Genomic DNA, 22038 nt, shown 5'->3' on the forward strand with positions numbered 1-22038 from the left:
TGTGATCTGACTATCAATCACAGTCTGGTGCAGTCTGGTACGCAATAACGAGCACAAACTCGATGAGAGGGTGCTCGGTGGTAGTGGGGGAGGGGCATGAGAGTTCCCCTCAATCTGTCAGACTTGCCAACTGCAGCTTTAAGACTTTGCCCTTTGGTCATCATTAAAATTAGGACCCCATATCTTATCCATTACTTAACCTGTAGGATACCAGTCTTTCTTCCTTAGAGGGTGCTGTAGGGCAATTCCATGGAAAATTATGTTTTTTGTAACATCCATAATGCCAATAAAATGTGATGGTATGGTATGATGTGAATGATTACATGAAATTTGAGCATTTGCTATTTTTGGCTGAAGAATGTACATGAGAAAAAATGCACAAAAAATGAATGTTATCATTCACATCATACAAATGCCAAGGCATTTCACTGGCGTTATGGATGTGACAAAAAGTTAATTTTCGTGGAATTGCCCTGTACAAGGTCCAGAACTCTCACTTATTCTAGGCAGAACATGTACCCTATGTTTACACTACATTGTAATCACAACCTGATATATTTCCTGTCAGTTACACTATGATATTAAAGAAAACTAGCCTCTAATGTTTTAGACTAACATTACAGTTTAATGCCTTAGGAACTGTTTTCTTCATATTCACTGTTTGGGTTTTTGGTTAATAAACTAGATACAGATATTTTCAGTTTTGGTTCCTCTTATTCTACTCGCGCAGAAATATATTTTGTGCTAGTTTCTGCAGTCTTGTGGCCCCACTTCATGTGAAAGTTCAATTAAACAGAATCGTATAGGCCTACAATATGGAGATATGCATAATAGCCTATTTGAGCAAAGGAAAACATCAACAGATGGACTGTAGAATTGGCGAATGCACGTAGATTAGGCTATTAGGATATAAAAAATAGCCTACTTTATGGAGTATGGACATTTTTTTTTATGGACTATATTAAGTAAACTGTGATTTTCTATGTAATACTGTACCCCTGCTTTATGCAAACACTTAAAACAGCACATAAAGATGCAAAACGGTGTGACAAGTTTATCTTTCCTTACACATTAGCAAGCCTTCAAATGAGGAACTACTATTTCGATAGCCTTATAACCTTAATGCAGTGCTGATGTCAATTGGGCCTATCAAATTTGACTGGCATTAGGCATGATGATGATAATAATAATAATAGTATAAAAATGTACGTATTTTCTCTCGAAATGAGGCATAGGCTATTAGGCCTAGGCCTACCTCATGATGGTCTCATAAGAAATTGTTGTTTTCAGTGGCCTGTTTTTGCATGGATTCATGTCAACACTTTGAAGTTGCCATTTATATTCCAAGTCACTAGAGGACACTGTTCTGTAAAATTGGGATATTTCTGGTGCTTATTACACAAGTGTTCACGTATTTTGCGGAGGCACGCCGTGAACGGACAAGGGGAGAACGAAATGGCAGGGCGCGGGAAAAGAAAACCAAAATCTGAACCTCAGGTAAGGCTATTCGATAGTAGGCAACAGCGGTAACTTAACTGCATAGACTGCTGCAGTTAAGATTATTTTGCTAAATAGAGAAACAGCGGTAATTTGAAGATCCAATTAGCACGGTCGGTCGTGTGCCACAAACCAGCAACCCATAACAGACAACCATAGCAATCTCTTTGACATGAACTCATGAGTGCCATGTAATAGGGATACACTTAATCACTATATTTGCAATAAGGCTTTGAGGAAAAAGGATATCGACTGTGTTAGCTAATGTTATTCCAGCTAAGTTATTGTTAACAATGGCAAGTGTTCGTTTTTCGTAGACTAAACGTTAAGTTAAATTTAGCAAGTAGCCTAAACTAAACATGTTACATCAGCATTTAAAGGAATCCTTTGTTTTTAAAACGATGCTAGCTCGGAACAGCCCGAACAAAACGTAAACATGGACACAGGAAGATGGTTTTGCAACATTGTTTACGTTAACGTTCTCATACGATTATTATCTTACAACTCTGGTTGTAGCCAAGTTTTCATCGCAGTGACATTGTAGTTAGTCCGTTTGTAAATAGGCCTACCTTTTATGCTATTATGTATTATGACACCGAATGCACACCACAGTCCAACGTCATCTAACATGCACATTAACATGTATCTAGATATTTGAGGATGTAGGCTACAAGCGTTCAAGCTCTAACTTGTCGGGCATCACAGTTTGTGTTTTGTGTTTTTACATAATAGATTAACAATTCTCCACTGTTCACAGAATGCAGATTCAGCCAATGGTGACGCCAAGAAACCGCGTGAAGGACAGGATGGACAGGACTCTGCTTTCCTTGTTAGTGACGTGTCAGCAGAGGTGAGGGAGGAAGTGGAGCGGCTGTACAAGCTTCGCATGCCAGACGACTTTTACCACTTCTGGGACTTCTGTAAGCGTCTGTCACCAGAAAGTCCACGGGGTATGTTGCTAATTTATTGTTAGTAACTCATGTATCTCATTCATTAAGTTAGTTGTTGAGATGAGCAATGGGATGACAGGTCTGTTTTAACATGAATACTTCTATATTTCTCACCGAAACAAGATGCCCTGAGAGAGACTCTTGGACTGCAGCTTGTTGGGCCTTTTGACATTCTCTCTGAAAGGCACAAGTCCTCCTCAAACCCCCAGCCTAACTTCCACCTGCACTGCAGGCACTTCTATGACCCACCTGAGCTTCAGACCATACTGCAAGGAAGGGCTGAAACCCAGTACCACATGGGCTACTTCAGGTTGGACATCATCTTAGTTCTTAGTATGCCTGTCCAGTGTTTCCCACATAATTGAATTACATTTGTGGTGGTTGGTTTGCAGAATTAACTTGAATACAACAGTTTTTAACAAATTAGCACAGCATGTTTATGATGCTAACCAGATTTAAGCACAATTTAGTACAACCTGGAAAATCATTGTGTGGTGGTCAATGTTGATATTGTGGTGGGCCGCCACAAATAAGTCAATGTATGGGAAACACTGCTGTCCTCATGTGATATTTGAATATTTAAGTAATAGTAATTTAATGTTGAAATGTCTATGCTTCAGAGATTCTCCTGAAGCCTTACCAGTTTTTATTGGAGAAAACAAGGCCAAGAAAGGCTGCTCCATCACACAGATGGGAGATAATCTCTTTGGAGCTGTTCTGTAAGTATCTACCATCAGACAGTATGCAGATGATTGTTTTTAAAATCCAAAAGTAGCTGTTCATCTTAAGTCAGTTGACTTTTAGAATTGTGATGTATGTGACATGTATTCAGATATGCTGACATAAAACAATATATAAATGAAGAAAAAACACTATACTACAGGAAACCAACAAGCATCACCATCTGTAATGGTCATTGGCAAATGTAATCAAGCATAAATAACGCAAATTAGTAGCCTAGTGATGGTTCCAGAGAGAGTACAACCCTGAGTGCTTTTTTCCTGGTGGTTTCGCGCTACCAAAACCTTCCATTTACTGCACCATACTGCGGTGCGGTATGTCTGTCAACAGTATCGCAAAATGTACTGGTACAATTTTCACAACACTTGGTGGAAAGGTGTACCACAGGCTAAGGAAACCCTATTAATTTTTGGAGCCAATCCGACTCAAAGAGAACTTCAATGTATTTTCCATATAGTAGCCTGTTTTCTCGCCATGATAACGAAAGTGAAACTTAGTGCCCTTTTAGTTTAAATCAACGGTGCCTAAATTCTTCCCCGTCAAGGGCCAAAAATGAATCGGGGTGGAGTGCTGTGGGCTAAACTGTTCAAGTCGTGGACCATTAAATTGAAATGTATGTATAATCTTTACGGTGCTTTTCATTGCACTGTGTAAAAATATATGGTGTATCTGAAGCAGTCAAAATCTTTGAAGAAAAACATATGGAACAATTCTATGTCTTGGAAGAAAGTTATTTGCATCAATATTAACTCATTATTAATAAATATGGAGACATATTTAAATGGAAACCATGTTTTTTTTTCATCAACTTTTTGTGCAACACAATTTGTTTCCATACATTTGAAGTTGAACATGTATTATCAGCCCTCCTCACTCTTTATCATCATGACTCTGCGCTGACAGACGCTCAATAGCGCCACCCTTATCGCCCCATCTAAAACAATGTTAAATTGTGGCCAGATAGTGAACTGCAACCAGTCTTTAAGTTAATAGAACAGAGCGTGGGCGGGTCAAATTGGGCACCCCTGGTTTAAATGATGAATTTGTAACACCCTACTCTTCATTAGGGTCATTATTTAAGTTTTTACTTTGTTTTTATTTTTTTAATTCTTAGCATTTGTGCCCAGGGGCTCATAATCTGTCCATGCCTATGTCCATCGAAAGTTTGGAATGCCTACTTAACTGACTTCACCAATGACTTGTTTTGATTTTTATAAATATTTTTGCATATTTTCATGCAATGTATTGAAATTCTGTTTGGGGGTCCCCCAGACCCCGTCACAGATTTGGTCCCCCCCAAATGTTGACATCATGGCTACGGCCTTGACATTAATCATGAGTCCAGTTAAGTCACACGTATATTACCAATAGCTGATACGGAACATTATGGATCAGAGATGTTTGAGCTTTGATTTGGCCTGCTAGTGGAGATCATATCCAGCATAGATATTAAGTAAACAGACGGGCATTTGAGCAGTAGCACAGTATGTGTTAGAATTCAGTCTCTATTGGCCTCATGTATTGGGCAGATGTGTGTGGTATTGATTCATACCCCCTCTCTTATTTCCTAATGACCGTGGCTCTCAGATTGTTCCTGGCAAGGAAGAGGAAGGAGCGAGGTGGTAGGAAGGATGAAGCTGCGCTACAGAATATGGAGGAGGAGCTGAGAGGGGCGGCAGAGTCTCTGGGGTTCCCTCTGGAGCAGAAAACCAAAGGCATGAAGCTGAGAGACAAGAAGGTATACAGTATATACTAGTCAGCTGAAACAAGGCTATTCTAGACTTTTATTTTGATATTATGACACATTCTCTGTGGTCATTTTGAATGTAGCTCATACTGTAGCACTGATAAGTGCAAGGTAATTTTCATTTATATCAAAATAGATGGCATTAAGGTATGGCATCCTAATGTGTATGTATAGTTAGTTCACACATGAAATCAGCTAAGGGTGTCACGATTTCGATTTTATTTCGAAATCGATCGAAATGACATCTCAATCTCGAACTTCGAACTTAAAAGTAGAATCGACGATGCAGCCACACCCCCAATGTCACGTCCAGCATGTATGCCAAGAAGCACAAACACATGCACCTGCTGAACTGCAGCGTCACTCCAGCCTACAGCCAGTTAAAATATAGGCCTACACATCAACTTGCTACTTTGAAATCACCGGTGTGGAAGTATTTGTTCATTCACGTCAATTAAAATTAACTTAGCCTACTCAACTTAGCAAGTGAAAAGATGATCTAATTACAGTCCAAAGTTACTTTAAGGCTTAAAATGCACATTGATAAGTACATATTCCATGAACACTAACCTTGGGTCTCCTTGGAGTGTGCTGAAACAATCAAATTAACAATCTGTGTTGTTTCATTTCATATGTTCACGTCCGTTTTAGCCTAATGTTAGTTCTGTTTACATTACAACCTCGCGGTTGGAACGGTTTCAAAGCGGTTTCAAAATAAAAGCCCCCCGAAACAGTAAAGGAAAAGGCCAAAAAGAGTAAATAACATATAAGGAATGCATTAATGGTAATATTTTAAAAAGATCGAAAATCGAATCGAATCGTGACTTTAAAATAGAAAATTACATCGAATCGAGGATTTAGAGAATCGTGACACCCCTAGAATCAGCATAGTAGGTTAACCAGCATTAATAAGACATGCCTCAACCTTGGTCAGATAATTAATGTGAGATTCCACCTGTAATTTCCTCCATGGCTTGCATGGTCATAGGTGGTCACAAAGACATTCCATGGAGCAGGCATTGTAGTTCCTGTTGACAAGAATGACGTTGGATACAGGGAGTTGCCAGAGACGGACGGTAGGTTAGCTGGACTGTCTAAATAACATGTTGACGTAGATGTAAGCCATTTTGAATTGTGGTGCTCTTAATAAGTGATGTTTGTCTGAATTACCTTAGCTGGATTGAAGAGAATATGCAAGGCAATAGCTGAGGCCAAAAACGATGAGGAAAGGATGAAGGCTTTTGCCCCGATTCAGGAGATGATCACTTTTGTCCAGTTTGCTAATGATGAGTGTGATTATGGTATGGGCTATGAGCTGGGAATTGACCTCTTTTGCTATGGGTCTCATGTAAGTACCTCTCTAAAAATGCACAAAAATCATGCAGACATATTATAAGGGTATGTTTGAAAACAATAGAGTTGTCAATGTTTCTAATGAAATGGTGTTGACTAGGAGTTTGACTGTGGCTATGCCATCATTAATTACTTGCTGAAGTTGTATGTGTCAATGAGTTCATATAGATATATGCATGCATACATTAGTTATCACCTTGGTTTCACAAGTACCATACGCCAGATTCCGTTCCGCAACAATATAAGATTCCAAAATTCCATGAAACTCAAGTACAGCATATAAGTAAATCATGAATTTCAGCAGAATATGAGAAGTAACTCTAGTGTTTGGATGTTCCCGCACAGTACTTTTACAAAGTGATCCGTCAACTGTTGCCCATGGCATACAACCTTCTGAAGAGGGATCTCTTTGGGGAGATTCTGGAAGCCCATCTTACCAACCGTTCCCATGACAAACTGGACCAGCTCACGCCGGCCTGAGGGAGAGCCCCGCAAAATAAAACCAAGCTGAGTGAATGAAATGAAAAGAACAGGATTGTGGTTCTCATAAGCTGTTGCTGCTAAGTATTTGTTTGTACGTTGTCCTTATTGTAATGGTCATATTGTTGTTTTCAATACTTACAGCTTTTTTTGTTGTTGATGTTCAAAGGTGGATCTCTAATAAATTGTATATTTTTAATGAGGCTTCATCTTAATTAATATCCACGTAACTTGATAGATAAACACTTGGAAAGTAATGGTTGTCAGATGGTTGTATTGCTTGAAAAACAGTTGGTCTCTCTACACATATTGACATGGTTGCCTGTGACAGAAGATATCTTCTCACTTTTTACAAGGGAGTCTTCTGTAATTTCAGCACTTTACTACAGTTACAGCTTTTCAGTCCTGTCAAATCAGTGTGTTAATGTAGTTGTATTATGGAATGCAAAAACATGCTGGAAGAGATTGCTGCATCAGCGCCGATTGGTGATTGGCTATAAACATGGACTCCTATTCAGTCACACTTGACAATCCTAATACTCTACAACAAAATGTGTCCTGCTCTTTTGCAGCTCCATAAATCCTTAAACACATAAATAAGTGCATCTCATGTCGGTCACAAAATTCCATCCTCATCCACGAAATAGCCCAATCATGTGTTCTCTCCTCTTTTAGATCCTTAAGGCAGGGTAAATTACGCAGAAAAGGTCTCTCCCTTGAAAATAGTGAGTCCTCTTGGACATCATCTGTATTGCACTGGAAACTGATCTCCTTTCAGACATCCATATATGTGTCACACTGATCTTGTTTTAGGCATCTTCTGTATTGCACTTGAAGTGGCAGTAAATCACCAAGTGATGAGTGTGGTCATGAGTGATGCCTTAAAAGGAAAGCTGGCCTCATCGAAAGATCTTTAACATTTATGTGTGCGGTTAGAGAAAATACTTTTGTGACGTTGCAGTCGTAAGGGGTAACATCACACCAAGTTGGAAAGGGTGAACTGAGGTTAGGGGATCTCACAAGGTAGTGATTTCAAGTTTATTGTCAAATACTTGATCAAGACGTCACATCAATACCAGTAATGAAATTCTGAGCCAGCTCAACTTCATAGAGAAAGTTAAATAGAAATGACCCAATTATAGGCACCCTTGGTAAAGCTGACTAAAAACCGGTATCCAAAATAATCTTTTGATGATTAATTTATTGTAGTCCCACGAAAGCAATGAGGAAAAATCTAACCTTGAAGGGAAGCAAATTTATTCTGAGAAAAAGTAAAATCTCATTAAGAAATAATATTCTTAACAAAACATGTCACCCACAATTATTAGCACCACTAGAAAATCTTATACAAATGCAACAGAAGCATTTTCCTATTTATATTCAAATTCTTTAAGTTAATCAGAGAAGTAGAATTTAAGAAGTAGTTCATGACTTTCTTATACAAATGCAACAGAAGCATTTTCCTATTTATATTCAAATTCTTGAAGTTAATCAGAGAAGTAGAATTTAAGAAGTAGTTCATGACTTTCTTTTTCACTAAGGTATGAAAATGCCCATATATACATTTAAAACAATAATTAAAATGTGCTTATCAATGGAAAATGTGACACATGCTTGGACAAATACCCATGGTTATCTTGTCCCCATGCACAGTATGGTAGATTGTAAGAGAGGCAAACAATTCCATAAGAACCACTGTTGAAAAGTTATAGAAAAAGGTATCATCTTGGGGTCACCAAGTCCCCCCTCTTCAAAAGTGACCTCACTGCTAATACAATTATGTATAGGGCATGCCAGGCAAAAGCCTTTTCTGTCATTTAATTCCAAATGTAAACGGCATGAGTTACTGAATGCTACAGTGACTTTGTCTGGAATTGTGTTCTATTGTCAGATGAAATATAGCAGGAAACACTTTAGGTGGGTTTGTTTGGCGTACATAAAAGAATGACTATACTTGTGGAGAATTGTGGTGAAGGGGCTGTTATATTGTTATTATTGTCATTTTTATTTTTATTCATTGTTGTTATTTCCAAGGGCCTTGTCAACCTTATTAAGGTGCATGGTATCATGAACCCCAAGAAAAACCTGAACATTTTCAATGGAAATCTGTCAATCTCTGCCAAGACACTGAAAGTGGGTCATTATTGGATCATTCATCAGGCAAATCAACCAAAGCAAACGTCCAGATCAAGCCAAAATTGTTTGCTGAACACAAAATCAAGCAGAATGCACAAGTGTGGACCTAGGAATCTGGATGATCTGCGGAGATTTTGTACAGATGAATGTCTTAAATCCCTTGCTTTGTATTCTCCAACCTTATGCGGTGTCATAAGAGAATATTATGAGCTGTTTTATTGGCAAAGGGCTTAAGAAGGTATTTCAAGCAGGGGTGGCAATAATTGTGGGTGACCTGTTTTAGTTTAAAATATTTATTCTTTATATGAGACTTTACTTTTTCTCAGAATGAATTTGCTTCCTTTAATTTTTTATAACAAGACCCCCCCCCCCCCCCCCCCAATAATGATAATAGTTTGCTGGAAAAAAGTGGTTCCTTTACATGATTACTGAATAGTTGTGGAACCCCTTAAAATTGGTACTTGACCTTGCTACATTTCACACCTAGATTTTGTTCTTCAGGTAAAAGATATCAACATTGATCCGAAACCTGTACTGTAATTAGAGTAACACAGTTAATAGTTAACAGGGTATTTTTGGAGAAAAATGTGGGGTGTCTATAAAAGTGATTATAAACATGTAAAAATGTATTTGTATATTTTAACATAATTTACATATTTTAAATAAAGGGAAAAAATACCTTTGATGCCTGAGCTGGATAAATCAAATAATTTAGTAGTTTATTACTTTTACAGAAAATGTTAAAAAGTGTATCTGTCTAAATTGTCCCCTAAACCTGGAATGTCCTAAAGTCTTTAGTGCAAAAATAAAGATATAATAAGAATTAAAGTGGCAATGGTAAACAGTGCAGACATTAAAGTCACTAAGAGGTGTGTGGAGTGATCATATCGAATCTGTGCACTATAATAGTGGAAGTTGTCAGTATGTGTTAATGACCTGGTTAGTCATTATTAGGGGTCCAAGCAGAGAAGCTGTGTGAACTATTGTTTTTGTTCAGATTATTATTATTATGGAGTTCTTATTTTTCTCCCTGTAAAAGTGGATGTAGAGCAAAAAAACACAGGCCCAGGAACATGACAATTCAGAGTATGGTTTTTACATTTTGGCTCATATCTCAACAATGAGGCATTTTAATCCATTCATCTGTATTGTTTCAACTTTGGTCTCCTGCTCTAAAATTTTAAGTAAAATTAAATAGTCACCGGCCATTAATTCCATTGTCTTCAAACTCATTCCACTTTATCTATAGATTATGCTGACAAAAGTGTCTTTTTCTGATTTTTGATACATTAAATTACTTTTAAGTTACATGTCAATGAGCATAACAAGAAAGTGTCCCAGTATAACTTTGTAGCCCATATCTCATCATGTAAAGTGGCCATCATCACAAAACTTCATTTGCAGTATCATGACAATAATCTTTGGACACATGCAAAATGTATTTAAAAAAAAAAAAAAAACTGTATCCATTCAATTAACTCTGACACATGTCAAAACTGTGATTTGCTCCATAGCTCAATGGTAAGTCATCCGCCTGCAGCCCAACAGTCCCGGGTTTGATTCCCACCTGAGCCATAGTGAGACTCACCTCAATCGTAGCCTGGTAGGTAGACTGCATTGTTAAGAATCTGCAGTACTATGCCAACACATTAATGTGGACATGATTTGGATGATGATTTAAATCAACAAGCAGTAACCACCTGTGTTGTGGGGTGGTGGCAGCGTAGTGGTTAAGGAGCTGGAGCATGCAGGACCATGCAGTAGCTGGGAAAGTTGTGGGGTCAATTCCTGGCTTCCACCGTTGTGGCCTTGAGGAAGGCACTTAACCCCAAGTTGCTTCAGGGACAATGTAATCCTTGTAATATACTTGACATGTAAATCACTTTGGATTAAAAGTGCTAAATGAATGAGTGTAAATGTGTTAGATTCCCTATCCCAAGTTGAATTCCAAATTCCCCATTGCAGTTAATGTCTCATGATTAAAAGGTTCAAACCCTCACTCTCTCACACACACATTACTCAAGAATCACCTATGCTATTTTTCTATATTCTGTAGTGGTAAGTCATCTGCCTGCTGCCTAAAAGACCCAGGTTTGATTCCCGCCTGACAGTCTTAATGCCCAAACACCCAATGTCCCCATACTCTTACTCATACGCTTGGACCCCATTCTTGCATCTGACTTTGTAGGACAGAAACTATGTTAATGGTGCCCTATATAGTGAATGAGTGAACACTTCGAACACAGCTATAGTGAAAAATAGAAAAGTCCCTGAAGTGAAAAAATTTCAATGCTAGTGAAATGCCTAATATGTTACCACAAACTAAGCTAGACTACTAACTACAAACTACTAAGACTACTTCAAAAGAAAAGAAAACAGAAGCCCAAATTGGGGATCTTTTTAATGGGCCCCTGCCTGTTACAAGTATGAATAGGTGGGGCTTAAAGCAGAAAACGTTGAGAACCCCTTTCTTTATCAGATTGATAAGCATCTGATAAAGACATGGTTTTACTCTTTGATTCCTCTTTAGTGGGATACAATTTGTTAACATAATGGACAATTGTCATAATTTGATATAATATAAATCATCCCAGATCAGTTGTTGGCACCAACTGGTTACTGGTAATGGTTGATCCAGCCAGTGGTCAGGCAACTCCCTGAAACTCATGAATCTATCTGTATGATGTCATACTCCTGAAACAGCAGTGACGTCAGTGAGGTTCTCCAATTGAATGACCACTATGATATATGCAGGGTAAATAAGTGTACATTTATGGTTGCTTTAGATTTCTCTATGCTGTCTGTTGCTTGTATGCTTAGTTACCAGTGCTGCAGTAGCGTAGTCAAGCTGTCATATAAGCCTACATGCCTCTGGATTTAGACGTAGCCTATCCACTGCATGATGTTCTCATCTTACCGTTTTACTCTGACTGTCCTTCCTGGTTACTTTTTTTCGAGCAGTCTCGGAACAAATACTTAGAGAAATTGAGACTGAAACAAGGTTTCTGCAAACCAAGCATATCTCATACACTCTATCGTTGTAAAATATAATCAAGACACCTGGTTAACGTGCTGATGTAGCCTCATAACTCTCAAGACCACACACCAACGAAGGCATGGCTGAGTGGTGCTGCCCCCCCTCTACGTTCCCTGAAAGCTCTGTATCGATTCCTGTTGTTTTGATATTGCCTTGTCATCCTGAAGGTTTATCTATTTGCTCGTATGGGCGGTTTGTCTGAGAGTGGACTGTAAGAGTGAGGGACTGCTGAGAGAGAGAGATAGAGAGAGGGAGGGACAAATGGATAGTGTGGCTGTCCGATGTTGAAAACCACCCCCTTATGTGAGTAAGAGACGACGTGAAGTGACGGCACTCGGCACAGTATTCCAACATTTTACAGCAAATTAGTATTTTACGAACTTCAACCCATCTGTCATCGCGCTTCCATGACTCACTCAGTTCATGGTCGGCTGTTAGAGGACTGCTGCAGCAGAGAGAAAAAATCATAACAGGCGCACTTTATCCTGCGGACACGAGAGTACTGCACCGAGGCGCGCTCACACACCTCACTGGTTCCAAACGCGGGTACTTTGTGTAAAGAAATCGTTCTGTCAGCGGCTCGGTTTGGGACCACTCTCCTTGGCTAGACGCTGCAGTATGCCTTGGAACGCCTAATCGAGTAACTAAGGCCCGGTCCAAAGCCATCATATTAGGCTCGGACTGTCAGCCACCTCTCCATCTACCACTGCGCAGTGACTGAATGTCAAAGCATCCTGAAGAAAGTCACGCGAGGGGCGGCTCCGACTGAGACTGGAAAATGGCTTCTTCAACCAACACGTCGCCGGAGGGAGATTCTCCACCACACCAGAACCGCATCCGCCAGGTGGGTCATACGAATTCTACTGTGCGGCGAAGTCTCGGCTTGAAACCGCACAGTTGACGCCTTTACTATTGAAATGTCCGAAACCAAGTGTTTGTGTTTTACAAGCTTGCCCATCTAGTGCTTACAGGATGAGGATGGTCAAAGGCGTTGCCCTGGTTACCGAATCTTGTAAGTGCACCCCTAGTTCCCCATAAAACAGCACGTAAAATAGCGTAAGCTCGCTACTGCAATAAGCCATTTGGTCATATTCCGTCTAGCCTTATCGTGTGTTACTTTTACCAATCTCCATCATTATCTCAGAGTTTATGGCTTTTCATGATAGAATTAACTGTCCCACCCAGCTACAGTTTTGCAGCTGGTAGGCTACACCTGATGATCTGCGGAGTGTGGCTAGGTGACGGTATGACTAGACGCACAGGGTGCCACTCAGTCTCCGTGCAAATTTAGGCTATTGGCTAATGTTTGAATGCAAATGTATGCCTATAGGCTGCCTATTTATGCGTATAGGCTGACTGAATGAAGGCTTAGGACGAAATGTAAACAGTAGGTAGTTTCTTCTTCTTGAAGTTCTTTTGATGTTATCATTGTTTTTGTTCCATGACCACAGGACAGGACATATAGGCCTAATGTTAGGCTAGTTGTAGGGTAAATAAAGGCCTTAAATTGGAATTAGATTGTAGGCCTCAGGTATGAAGGTCTTGTGCCTTTCTCATCTTTCTACCTATTTTCCCGACTCCATCTCTATCTCCGCAGCTTTCTTGGTCAGCTGATGTCCTGTGACATGAGTAGCTTAGCTATGTGTTGACTAAATGCACATGGCATGTCTAATAATCATCCCATAAACTAGGATATAGGCCTAGACATAAAACGTTGTCATTTACCGTCAACACAAATAGACTGCACCTTTTTTATTTCATGTTTGTCATATTTAGTTCTCCTGTCTGATTCTGTTATTTTTTTCGGTGATACTGCTGTACTTCAGCTGTGCTTCACATTTTTGTTCACAATGAGAACCCAAGTGTATGGCTCGTGGACAGATCCTCGGTGTTCTAGGCCGTCACTGCTTCGTTTTGGGCAGTGTTGACTTACGACGGGCGGTGGTCCTTGATAAAGGGCTCAGTCTCTCTGCCTAATTAGATTCCAGTAATGGACCGACTGAACTGCTGCTAAAGCAGCCCTTCCCTACAGATTCTGAGAGAGACCACACACACACACACACACACACACACACACACACACACACACACACTCACACACTCAGACACACACACACACTGACTCAGACAGACAGACAGACACACACACACACACACACACACACACACACACACACACATGCACACACACACACATAACAGAGTGGTGCTCTTTGATTCCCTGACATTCATTGATATTACATGGATACACATGCACTGAAATACCACCACTGGTGGCTTGCTGACTTTGGTGAGATGAGAATGTCTAGCAGTATTTCGGATTGACATTTGGGTACTGTGCTCTTCTGTGGTAGGTTGAGCTATTATGTTGACCACTGCCCTGGGCAGTAGTTGTGCATTGCGTGGGTTTGGCTGGGAGCACCATATGGTAGTTGTTTGGTCCAGTACATGAGTCGGCTTCTGTGTCAGTGTGGGTCAGACTTGTTTTTTTTTTAATCAGCGGCACAGACCCAGAAGCACCCAGGCTAAACCCGGTTCTGACATCACTAAAAAACACACTGCTAAAACACTGTGCAGGGTACATTGTGATGGAGGTTAGTGGTGCTGTGGCTGTGGTAAACTGACTGTACCAGTTGGTGAGGAAGGCAAGGGGCTGCTTTGATATGGGATTTAGGGGAGATTCTGTTGTGCTTCATGCATGATTGATGCCCCACCTTATGCCTGCTCTGCCCTGCAGTGATAGTGTAAGACACGCACATCTATTCCAGGATGTCAGAGGAAGAGGGGAGGGAGGGAGGGAAAGAAGGAGAGAAAAGAAGACTGATGGAACCAGGAGGGTGTGAACAATTTTGTGAAAAAGTTACAGTGACCTTAGAGTCTTATCAGAGCGTAAGCTCTGTGTGAATAAATTAAACACGCTGTCTTCTTTTCTGATCGTTTAGTCTCTGGATGCCTTCAGAAATCGCACAACCTCACAGCACTGTACAAGTAATGCAAGGTCTATTTATAGGCAAAGCACAGGGAGCCTTGCTAAAAATGAAGCCTTCTAAAAATAATCTGAAAACAATATAATGGGTAAAAAGCACTATCATGGCGTGCAGTACAAAAAGTTTGCTTCTACCTAGAACAAGGAGGTACAAGGCTACAACAAGGGAATACTTGGAGGGGGGGGGGGTCTAAAAATACACTCTTCACACTAAGATGTTCATCCCCTTTGTCATACAGCACCCAATGGAACTGTATGCTGTGAGGTGTTTTACCTGGAACTTGTAAAGGGAGACTTTACAAACCATCAAGGCCACTGGATGACTGGATTTCAGGAAAACCATCTAGAGTAGGTTGCTAGCGGGCTACAAGCCAATGAAACTGTTTGGAGAGAAATGGGTGAAATTAGTGTATCAGTATTTTCTGGTAACCAATTATTTGCTAATTAACAAGTGCTAATAACCTGATCAATATAGGCCATGACAACACACTTTGTGGTGATCACAGTTAAACTCCTCCAGCTCAACAGCATACAGTGCCCACACTAACTGCCTTAGTGAGGTGGTCTGTAGTCTGTGGCCTATGCGCTTTCTCCCAATTGACTTACAGTATCCACATGCTTATCTACATGTAATTTGTGGACTTATTGCGATGATAGTTTGGGTCTGAGCTTGAGAGCGCCGTCCGTCTCTAATCCTCTTTGCTGTGGTGTTATCGAGCAGGCAGCCCCACCCTACTAGTGCTTCATGGTCTCCACCCCATCTCTGAAAGCCCAGTGGCTCCAATTACGGTCCAGCTCCATGGCATTTAGACTACGCCACGGCGTTGGCGCATGGCATTGTTTTTCTCGACAAACTCCCCCAAATCTCTTCAGCCATCCATACAGCTGGCAAAGGGGAGTAGCTAGTTGTCAGACAGGGACATGTCCGTGCCATTGTGGTGTTGTATGAAAAGAAGATACTTTGGTTATGTGTGGGCTGTAATATAATAATTTACCTCCTTGCTCATCCATTTTATTACCATTTACTTAGTATTTGTATTATTATTTAAACCCCTTCCCCCTTCACTCTCTCTAGATCTTTCGTCTTGTGTCTCATCATATCCTCCTGTGCCTGCACCCTCCCATTTCATGGTCTTGACCCTTCCTCTCTCTCTCTCTCTCTCTCTCGCTCTCTTTCTCTTTCTCTCTCCCTTCCTCTCCTCCCCTCCTCTCTCTGTCTCTCCCTCTCCCTCTCTCCCTCTGTCTCTCTCTCCCTCTCCCTCTGGGAGGAGCATGATGCGATTCCTTCAGGAAGGAGATACTAATGGATGAGTGGGCTTATTGCATTACACTACTGCTGCCCCCCGCTCACTGCATGGTGGCCACTGGGTGCCAGGGCCAGCGTTGCCCTCTGGACCTTGTTACTGTGGCAACAAAACAGAAAACTGACCACTCTGCCAGCTGTTTGACTTGGCCACAGTCCCTTGTGAGACACATAAGTCATAGACTGACCACAAATATGGCGCAGATTCGAAAATTGGCCTATTGCTGTTGGGTAAAGTATATGTTTACATGTAATTAACTACTGACTGTATTGTCTGTCACACACACACACATGTGATTTGCATAAAACAGAACAGAAGCTGTTGCTACCCTAAAATTCTTGTGTGCTTCAGATAAGATATCAGATGCTCTTTCTGAGGCCATTCTGGAAGTCACATGACTCCAAATCTAATTACTGGCTGGATATTTTATGACCCATTGTCAAAAGCACAGAGCTGTATTGCATTAGAATAGTGACTCACAGTTGCTTTCTCATTGAATTCACCGGCAGTGGAACTGTAGAAAAAATGCATAAAAGTAAATATTCAAAATTCATCTAATACTCAAGTTGTAGATAACATGAAAAAAGACCACCATTTAGTAAGAGTGACAGATGTGTTTTGGTGTTACATTGGTGTAATAAACTAATGCTAAAGTCACAACAAGGAAGAGGATGATTGGGAGGCAGCAACCTACTGTATGGTGGACATTTTAATCTTAGTCACGTTAAACTGACTGACTCTGACCCTGAGAGAGTGACTGATTCTGACAGACTAATCTGACACAAACACACTCCCTGTTCAGAAACTTCCACTGTGTCTGTAATCTGCCACTGTGTCTGTAATCTGTCACTGACAGCAAACACTATATAGGTGCTTAGTACTACTACTAGATATTACTATGTACTGCTAATGTGCTGCTCAGTATTCTGAATAGTACATCTTAATAGATAATGGTCTATAATCTTCATTAACTTTATTGATTAGGTGAATTGAATCATTGAATTGTTGTACTGGCAGTTGGTCATTGAGTCAGTAGGATGCTGTCTGAGGCTTTTTGGGAACAGCTTTTGGAAAGTGCATTTTAGGCTGTTAATTATTCATTTGAGTCTGGAGCAGGGCTTCCAGTAAGAAAGGCTTGTGCTGAAGGTTGAAATGGCTGAGATCAATAGCTTTCTGAGCATCAGCACATGTTTACTTTAAGTGGTAGCTTGTTGGTTAGTAGGTTGACAGAGATGGTTTATTTGATTTGATAGGGAGAGAGAGTGAGAGAAACACAGAGAGAGAATGAGAGTGTGTGTGTACAATAAATGAACAATACAATATCCATGGATCCTTTAAAGCTACCTTGAGATACAGGTTGTCATCATTTTTGAAACATAGACATATTCATACATACGCATACACTCAAACACTCAAATACACAGAAACACAAATTCAGCCTCTTGATCAAACCCTGCCCACACACACATGCGCAGAGAGAGAGAGAGAGAGATAGAGAGGTACCAACCTACCTAATTGAGCACAATGTGTTTACAGATGCATGTTGTGATGAGTTTGGTGTCTGTGGCAGGCACACTGTCCGGAGTCTACACACTCTCTGTTTTTTCCCCTCCTCATCCCCTTCTCATTTGACTCTGCTGCAGTGCATCTGACATCCTCACTCAGAATTATGCTGCCACTGCTTGCAGTTTTAGGTCATGCATTTCATTATTCATCATCTCACTGAGTTGTGCGAGTTCACTGCCCTCATGCATCAGCACTCCAATGTTGAGACATTTGCCAACCTATTTGCAGCATTTTCACCTGCCCTAGATTACCAGGCCAGCACCAAGAATGAGCTAACAAATCTGGCAGCCAAGTCAAGTCAGTCCAGTGACAGTAGGAATGATCTCGATACACTCCACTCAAGGTCATAACCAGAGTGCTTTCAGTGGTCTTGAATTGTCTATATTGTTACAGGTGGAAGATATATGTTATAAATATCAGACAAAGCAGCCAGATGTGTTCTGTCAGGCCGAACTGAGAAGACTTGTGCCATTACTATGTTGAGTAGTGTCCAGCTACGGTGTATGTCTCATTTGGAGGTGTGTTTTCATAAGGGGAGGGAAGCCATCTTATTGAGAGGGCAAGGTAACCTACGCTAGTGATGAAGTCATATGCTTTAGTAGGGGAGGAAAAGAGAGTGAGAGAGAGAAAGAGAAGGAGGGAGAGAAGCGGACTTCAAAGGAGAAAGGAGTGGTAAATCTCTCTGGCGCCCACTTAGCATGATATCATTTCAGTTCTCCAGGCAGCTGGAGGCAGGGCTGTGCTTGTGCTAAATGGACACGTGGCTCAGTCACGTTGGTGCATTTCCTGTCAATATGTTTGTGTTGACGACGACTTGTGTACATCAGTGAGAGGAAATGCATGGCCTAAGAAGCCTGCTGTTGATAGGCTAATGGGTGCTGACACAGTGTTTCTTCAGCAAAGGGCTCTTAAGGTTCTCAGTGTTGTATTTAACCATGTAGTATTGTGGCTTGCATGCTCCCATTAAGAACACTCCACAGATTGTCATAGCCTAGATTGATGAAGTCATACCCTACATTCTCAGCTTTGCAGTGGCACTGCTAGTGGATCTACTTGCAGATTGGGCTATAGATAGGTATGTGATAAAAACCCCAATTGAATGTGTTAATGTGTTTGAGACATGAGACAGAGCACTGTGTCCATAGGACTGTATACTGTATGAGTCAGAGCACTGTGTCTATAGGACTGTATACTGTATGAGTCAGAGCACTGTGTCTATAGGACTGTATACTGTATGAAACAGAGCACTGTGTCTATAGGACTGTATACTGTATGAGTCAGAGCACTGTGTCTATAGGACTGTATACTGTATGAGTCAGAGCACTGTATGTTGGTGTTTGTTCTTTGGAAGGTTCAAAATATTCTCAGACTCTCCCTCCACAGTCACGACTGGGTCAAAGCCTGGCTGTCGACTTGGGTTTTGCAGTGGATACGAACGGATCCATAAATCCTCACAGACAGAAGGGTAGTTTAGCGTTAACTGAAATGGGCACATATGAAAACATGTATCTACTGCTACAACAAGAGCCTTCATGAAATGTATGAATGTATTACACATACAAAGAGAGGGAAGTGGGCAGGGAGTCAGGAGAAAGTCATGGGCAGAGTGTTGTCCAGACAGACTGGAGCAGAGGGATCTTGTTCTGCGTCTGTAGGATGTGCTGACTGTGGACCCTAAGACCTGTACAGCTGGTCAATATTACCAATTGAAGTGATTTGGGACTAAATTATTGAATGCAGATGTCTGCTTATGAGACTGTCTCTTTGTCAATGGAAGTTTGTCTTTTTTTACTGTCAGTGTATGCTGAAAATTACTTCATTTTTGGGCTAGTCCAGAACAGGGTTATTGATGGCAGTGTGTTCCCCTTTTAGCATAAGCCCTCCCCATAAGAGTTGAGTGAGCAGTTGTGGACCAAGCCCAGGCGGGTAAAGGTCCTGCCATGTATTCCTCCTGCCGCTGCACTTACTGTAACACATCTCAGACAGCACAATGCAGCCAATAAATAAATTGTTTCTGCTTTTTGTCCTTTTATGATATTATTTCTTCACATATATTGTGATTACTTACCTGGCAGGGGACATACCATGATCAAGAAGGTGTTTTACCTTTGGTGAGGCTCTGCCATTGCACTTCGGCGGTAGCTAACCTGAACAAATTCCTCAAATGTGGGAATCTCGACTGCATAATTTGTGGTAGTGGGGGATTGCGTTCGCGCTCTCCCCTGATACATTTTTGGGGGCAGCCGTGGCCTACTGGTTAGCGTTTCGGACTTGTAACCGGAGGGTTGCCGGTTTGAACCCCAACCAGTAGGCCCGGCTGAAGTGCCCTTGAGCAAGGCACCTAACCCCTCACTGCTCCCCGAGCGCCACTGTTGTTGCAGGCAGCTCATGCGCCGGGATTAGTGTGTGCTTCACCTCACTGTGTGTTCACTGTGTGCTGTTTGTGTTTCACTAATTCATGGATTGGGATAAATGCAAAGACCAAATTTCCCTCACGGGATCAAAAGAGTATATATACTTATACTGTATCATAAATGACAGTGTATCAAGTACTGCAGAATCACTGTATTGCAATACCAATGTTACTGTGAGCAACCCTATTGTGATAGTACTGTATTTTGAGTTATGCTCTCATTATTATGATGTCTAACAAACCTGGTGTGTGATTTAGATGTATGTGTGTTTCAAATTGCATAGTATTATGCATATTCCAAAGGGTGTTTGGTATTTTCTCCTTAATTTACTGGGTAAGAAAAATAATGAATTTATGGAAAGGAAGGAGAAAGAGAGAGAGAGAGAGAGAGAGAGAGAGAAGAACATGATTTTATTAAAGATGCATGGTGTGCTTCAGTCTTAATGATTTACAGAGGCCATCCACAACAGGAGTTTTCAACTCATTCATTCACTCACCATATAATAGAGGTCTGGCATCGAGTGAGTTAGAAATTTGAAGTTTGAAATATGATAGATACAAGGACTGTAGCTACAAGCTGCAACTAGGCACTCCCTCTCCCTCTCTATTCCCTGTTATCTCTCTCTCTTTCTCTGTGGTCTCTCTCTCTCCGCTGGTCTCTCTATCTCTCTGTGTGTGGTCTCTCTTTCTCTCTCTCTCTCTCTCTCTCTGAGTATGTGTGTCTGTGGTTTCCTTAGTCATGGCATTAACATCACTCCGATTAGGATAAGGTTACGCTGCGGACCCGTGCACAGAGTCTATACTGCTGTTTTACTAACTCTGAGCTGCAGACATACTGTAACATGTTCAGTTTGGCAACATCTGCACTACCTCCAGTAAGGAGGCAATAAAATGGATGGCTGTGCTCTGAGTAAAACACAAGTGCCCCTGGGTAATGGAGTCCATTAAGAGAAATGGATGATGATGAGAGGGATGGGAGGTTTACGAAGGGCGTGTCTGTCTCCGGGACTGAAACCTGAGACTCACTTCCCCAGTGCCTCATCTCTGACCATATGACGGGCCGGGGGGGGAATCGATCGCTGAGCACCATCGACCCCTCTGCTCTGCGATCCCATGAAAACAGCGCTGCATTAAAGCCATTGTCAGAACAAGGTTCTGGGGATCAGGTGGCAGGCGGGATCGATTCCCATATAGATTTTTCGTTTTCTTTTTTTTTAGGGCTGCCCCCTTCTTAAAAAGGATGTAGATCCCAGCTGGACTTGTTAACTGTTTTGTATTCACTCAAATTAAAATAAGAGCATGCGATTCGGTGATAGCTTTTATAGAGAATACACCAACAGGTTTTGTGAGACCACAGCAACATATTTAACATAAGATAAGATATACTTTATTGTCCCTCAAGGGGAAATTTCTCTTGGGCTGTAAGTGCCTTCTCTGTAAACAACAATCACATACATGCAGGACAACAATCACATACAAGCAGGACAACAATCACATACAAGCAGGACATAGCTCTGATACAGGGAAAAAAGCCCTTCAATTAAATATATTATTTAGCAATATATTTAGTTAAACATATTGAATTGCTAAGTGGCATAACATGGTTTGAGTATGACTGTGTACAACATCCTTATGAGTCCTTTCTGGGCCATTGAGGGAGTACCCAGTTGTGCATGCTATTTTAGATGGCTGGAGATGGAAATGTCACTATGTGTGGCTTGAGTTGCTCTGCAGCATGTCCTGAGGGAGCTGAGGCTTGGGCTTGGTCTGGGAGGGGGCTGGTGTATGACTTGAGGAAATGTTTTATAGTTATAGTTATATAAAGCTC

At 41.0% G+C, this 22038-nt stretch overlaps 1 protein-coding gene and 1 non-coding gene across 2 annotated transcripts; both read left to right on the forward strand.

The window, feature by feature from the left end:
* Positions 1-1416: 1416 nt before the first annotated feature.
* Positions 1417-6967, forward strand: hpf1 (histone PARylation factor 1). Its single transcript, XM_076294264.1, has 8 exons — positions 1417-1497; positions 2255-2447; positions 2571-2757; positions 3068-3166; positions 4776-4926; positions 5924-6011; positions 6111-6283; positions 6634-6967. The coding sequence occupies exons 1-8, from the start codon at positions 1456-1458 to the stop codon at positions 6766-6768; spliced, it is 1068 nt and encodes a 355-aa protein (XP_076150379.1). The 5' UTR covers positions 1417-1455; the 3' UTR covers positions 6769-6967.
* A 12890-nt stretch (positions 6968-19857) lies between these two features.
* Positions 19858-20022, forward strand: LOC143135519 (U1 spliceosomal RNA). The gene has a single exon (XR_012989012.1). It is a non-coding gene; the product is annotated as a U1 spliceosomal RNA (small nuclear RNA).
* The last annotated feature ends 2016 nt before the right edge of the window (positions 20023-22038 follow it).

This window comes from Alosa pseudoharengus, unplaced genomic scaffold (assembly GCF_046254945.1).
Source record: "Alosa pseudoharengus isolate Yale_2024_CS ecotype anadromous, Long Island Sound unplaced genomic scaffold, YU_APseudo_1.1 YU_APseudo_1.1_scf_2, whole genome shotgun sequence".
Classification (NCBI taxonomy): domain Eukaryota; kingdom Metazoa; phylum Chordata; class Actinopteri; order Clupeiformes; family Clupeidae; genus Alosa; species Alosa pseudoharengus.

Bases quoted from the DNA above. Each gene is read 5' to 3' on its own strand.
- hpf1 (XM_076294264.1), top strand. From the start codon at position 1,456: ATGGCAGGGCGCGGGAAAAGAAAACCAAAATCTGAACCTCAG. The intron at 2,758-3,067 runs GTTGGACATCAT...TCTATGCTTCAG, and splicing joins TACCACATGGGCTACTTCAG to AGATTCTCCTGAAGCCTTAC. The intron at 3,167-4,775 runs GTAAGTATCTAC...CGTGGCTCTCAG, and splicing joins AATCTCTTTGGAGCTGTTCT to ATTGTTCCTGGCAAGGAAGA.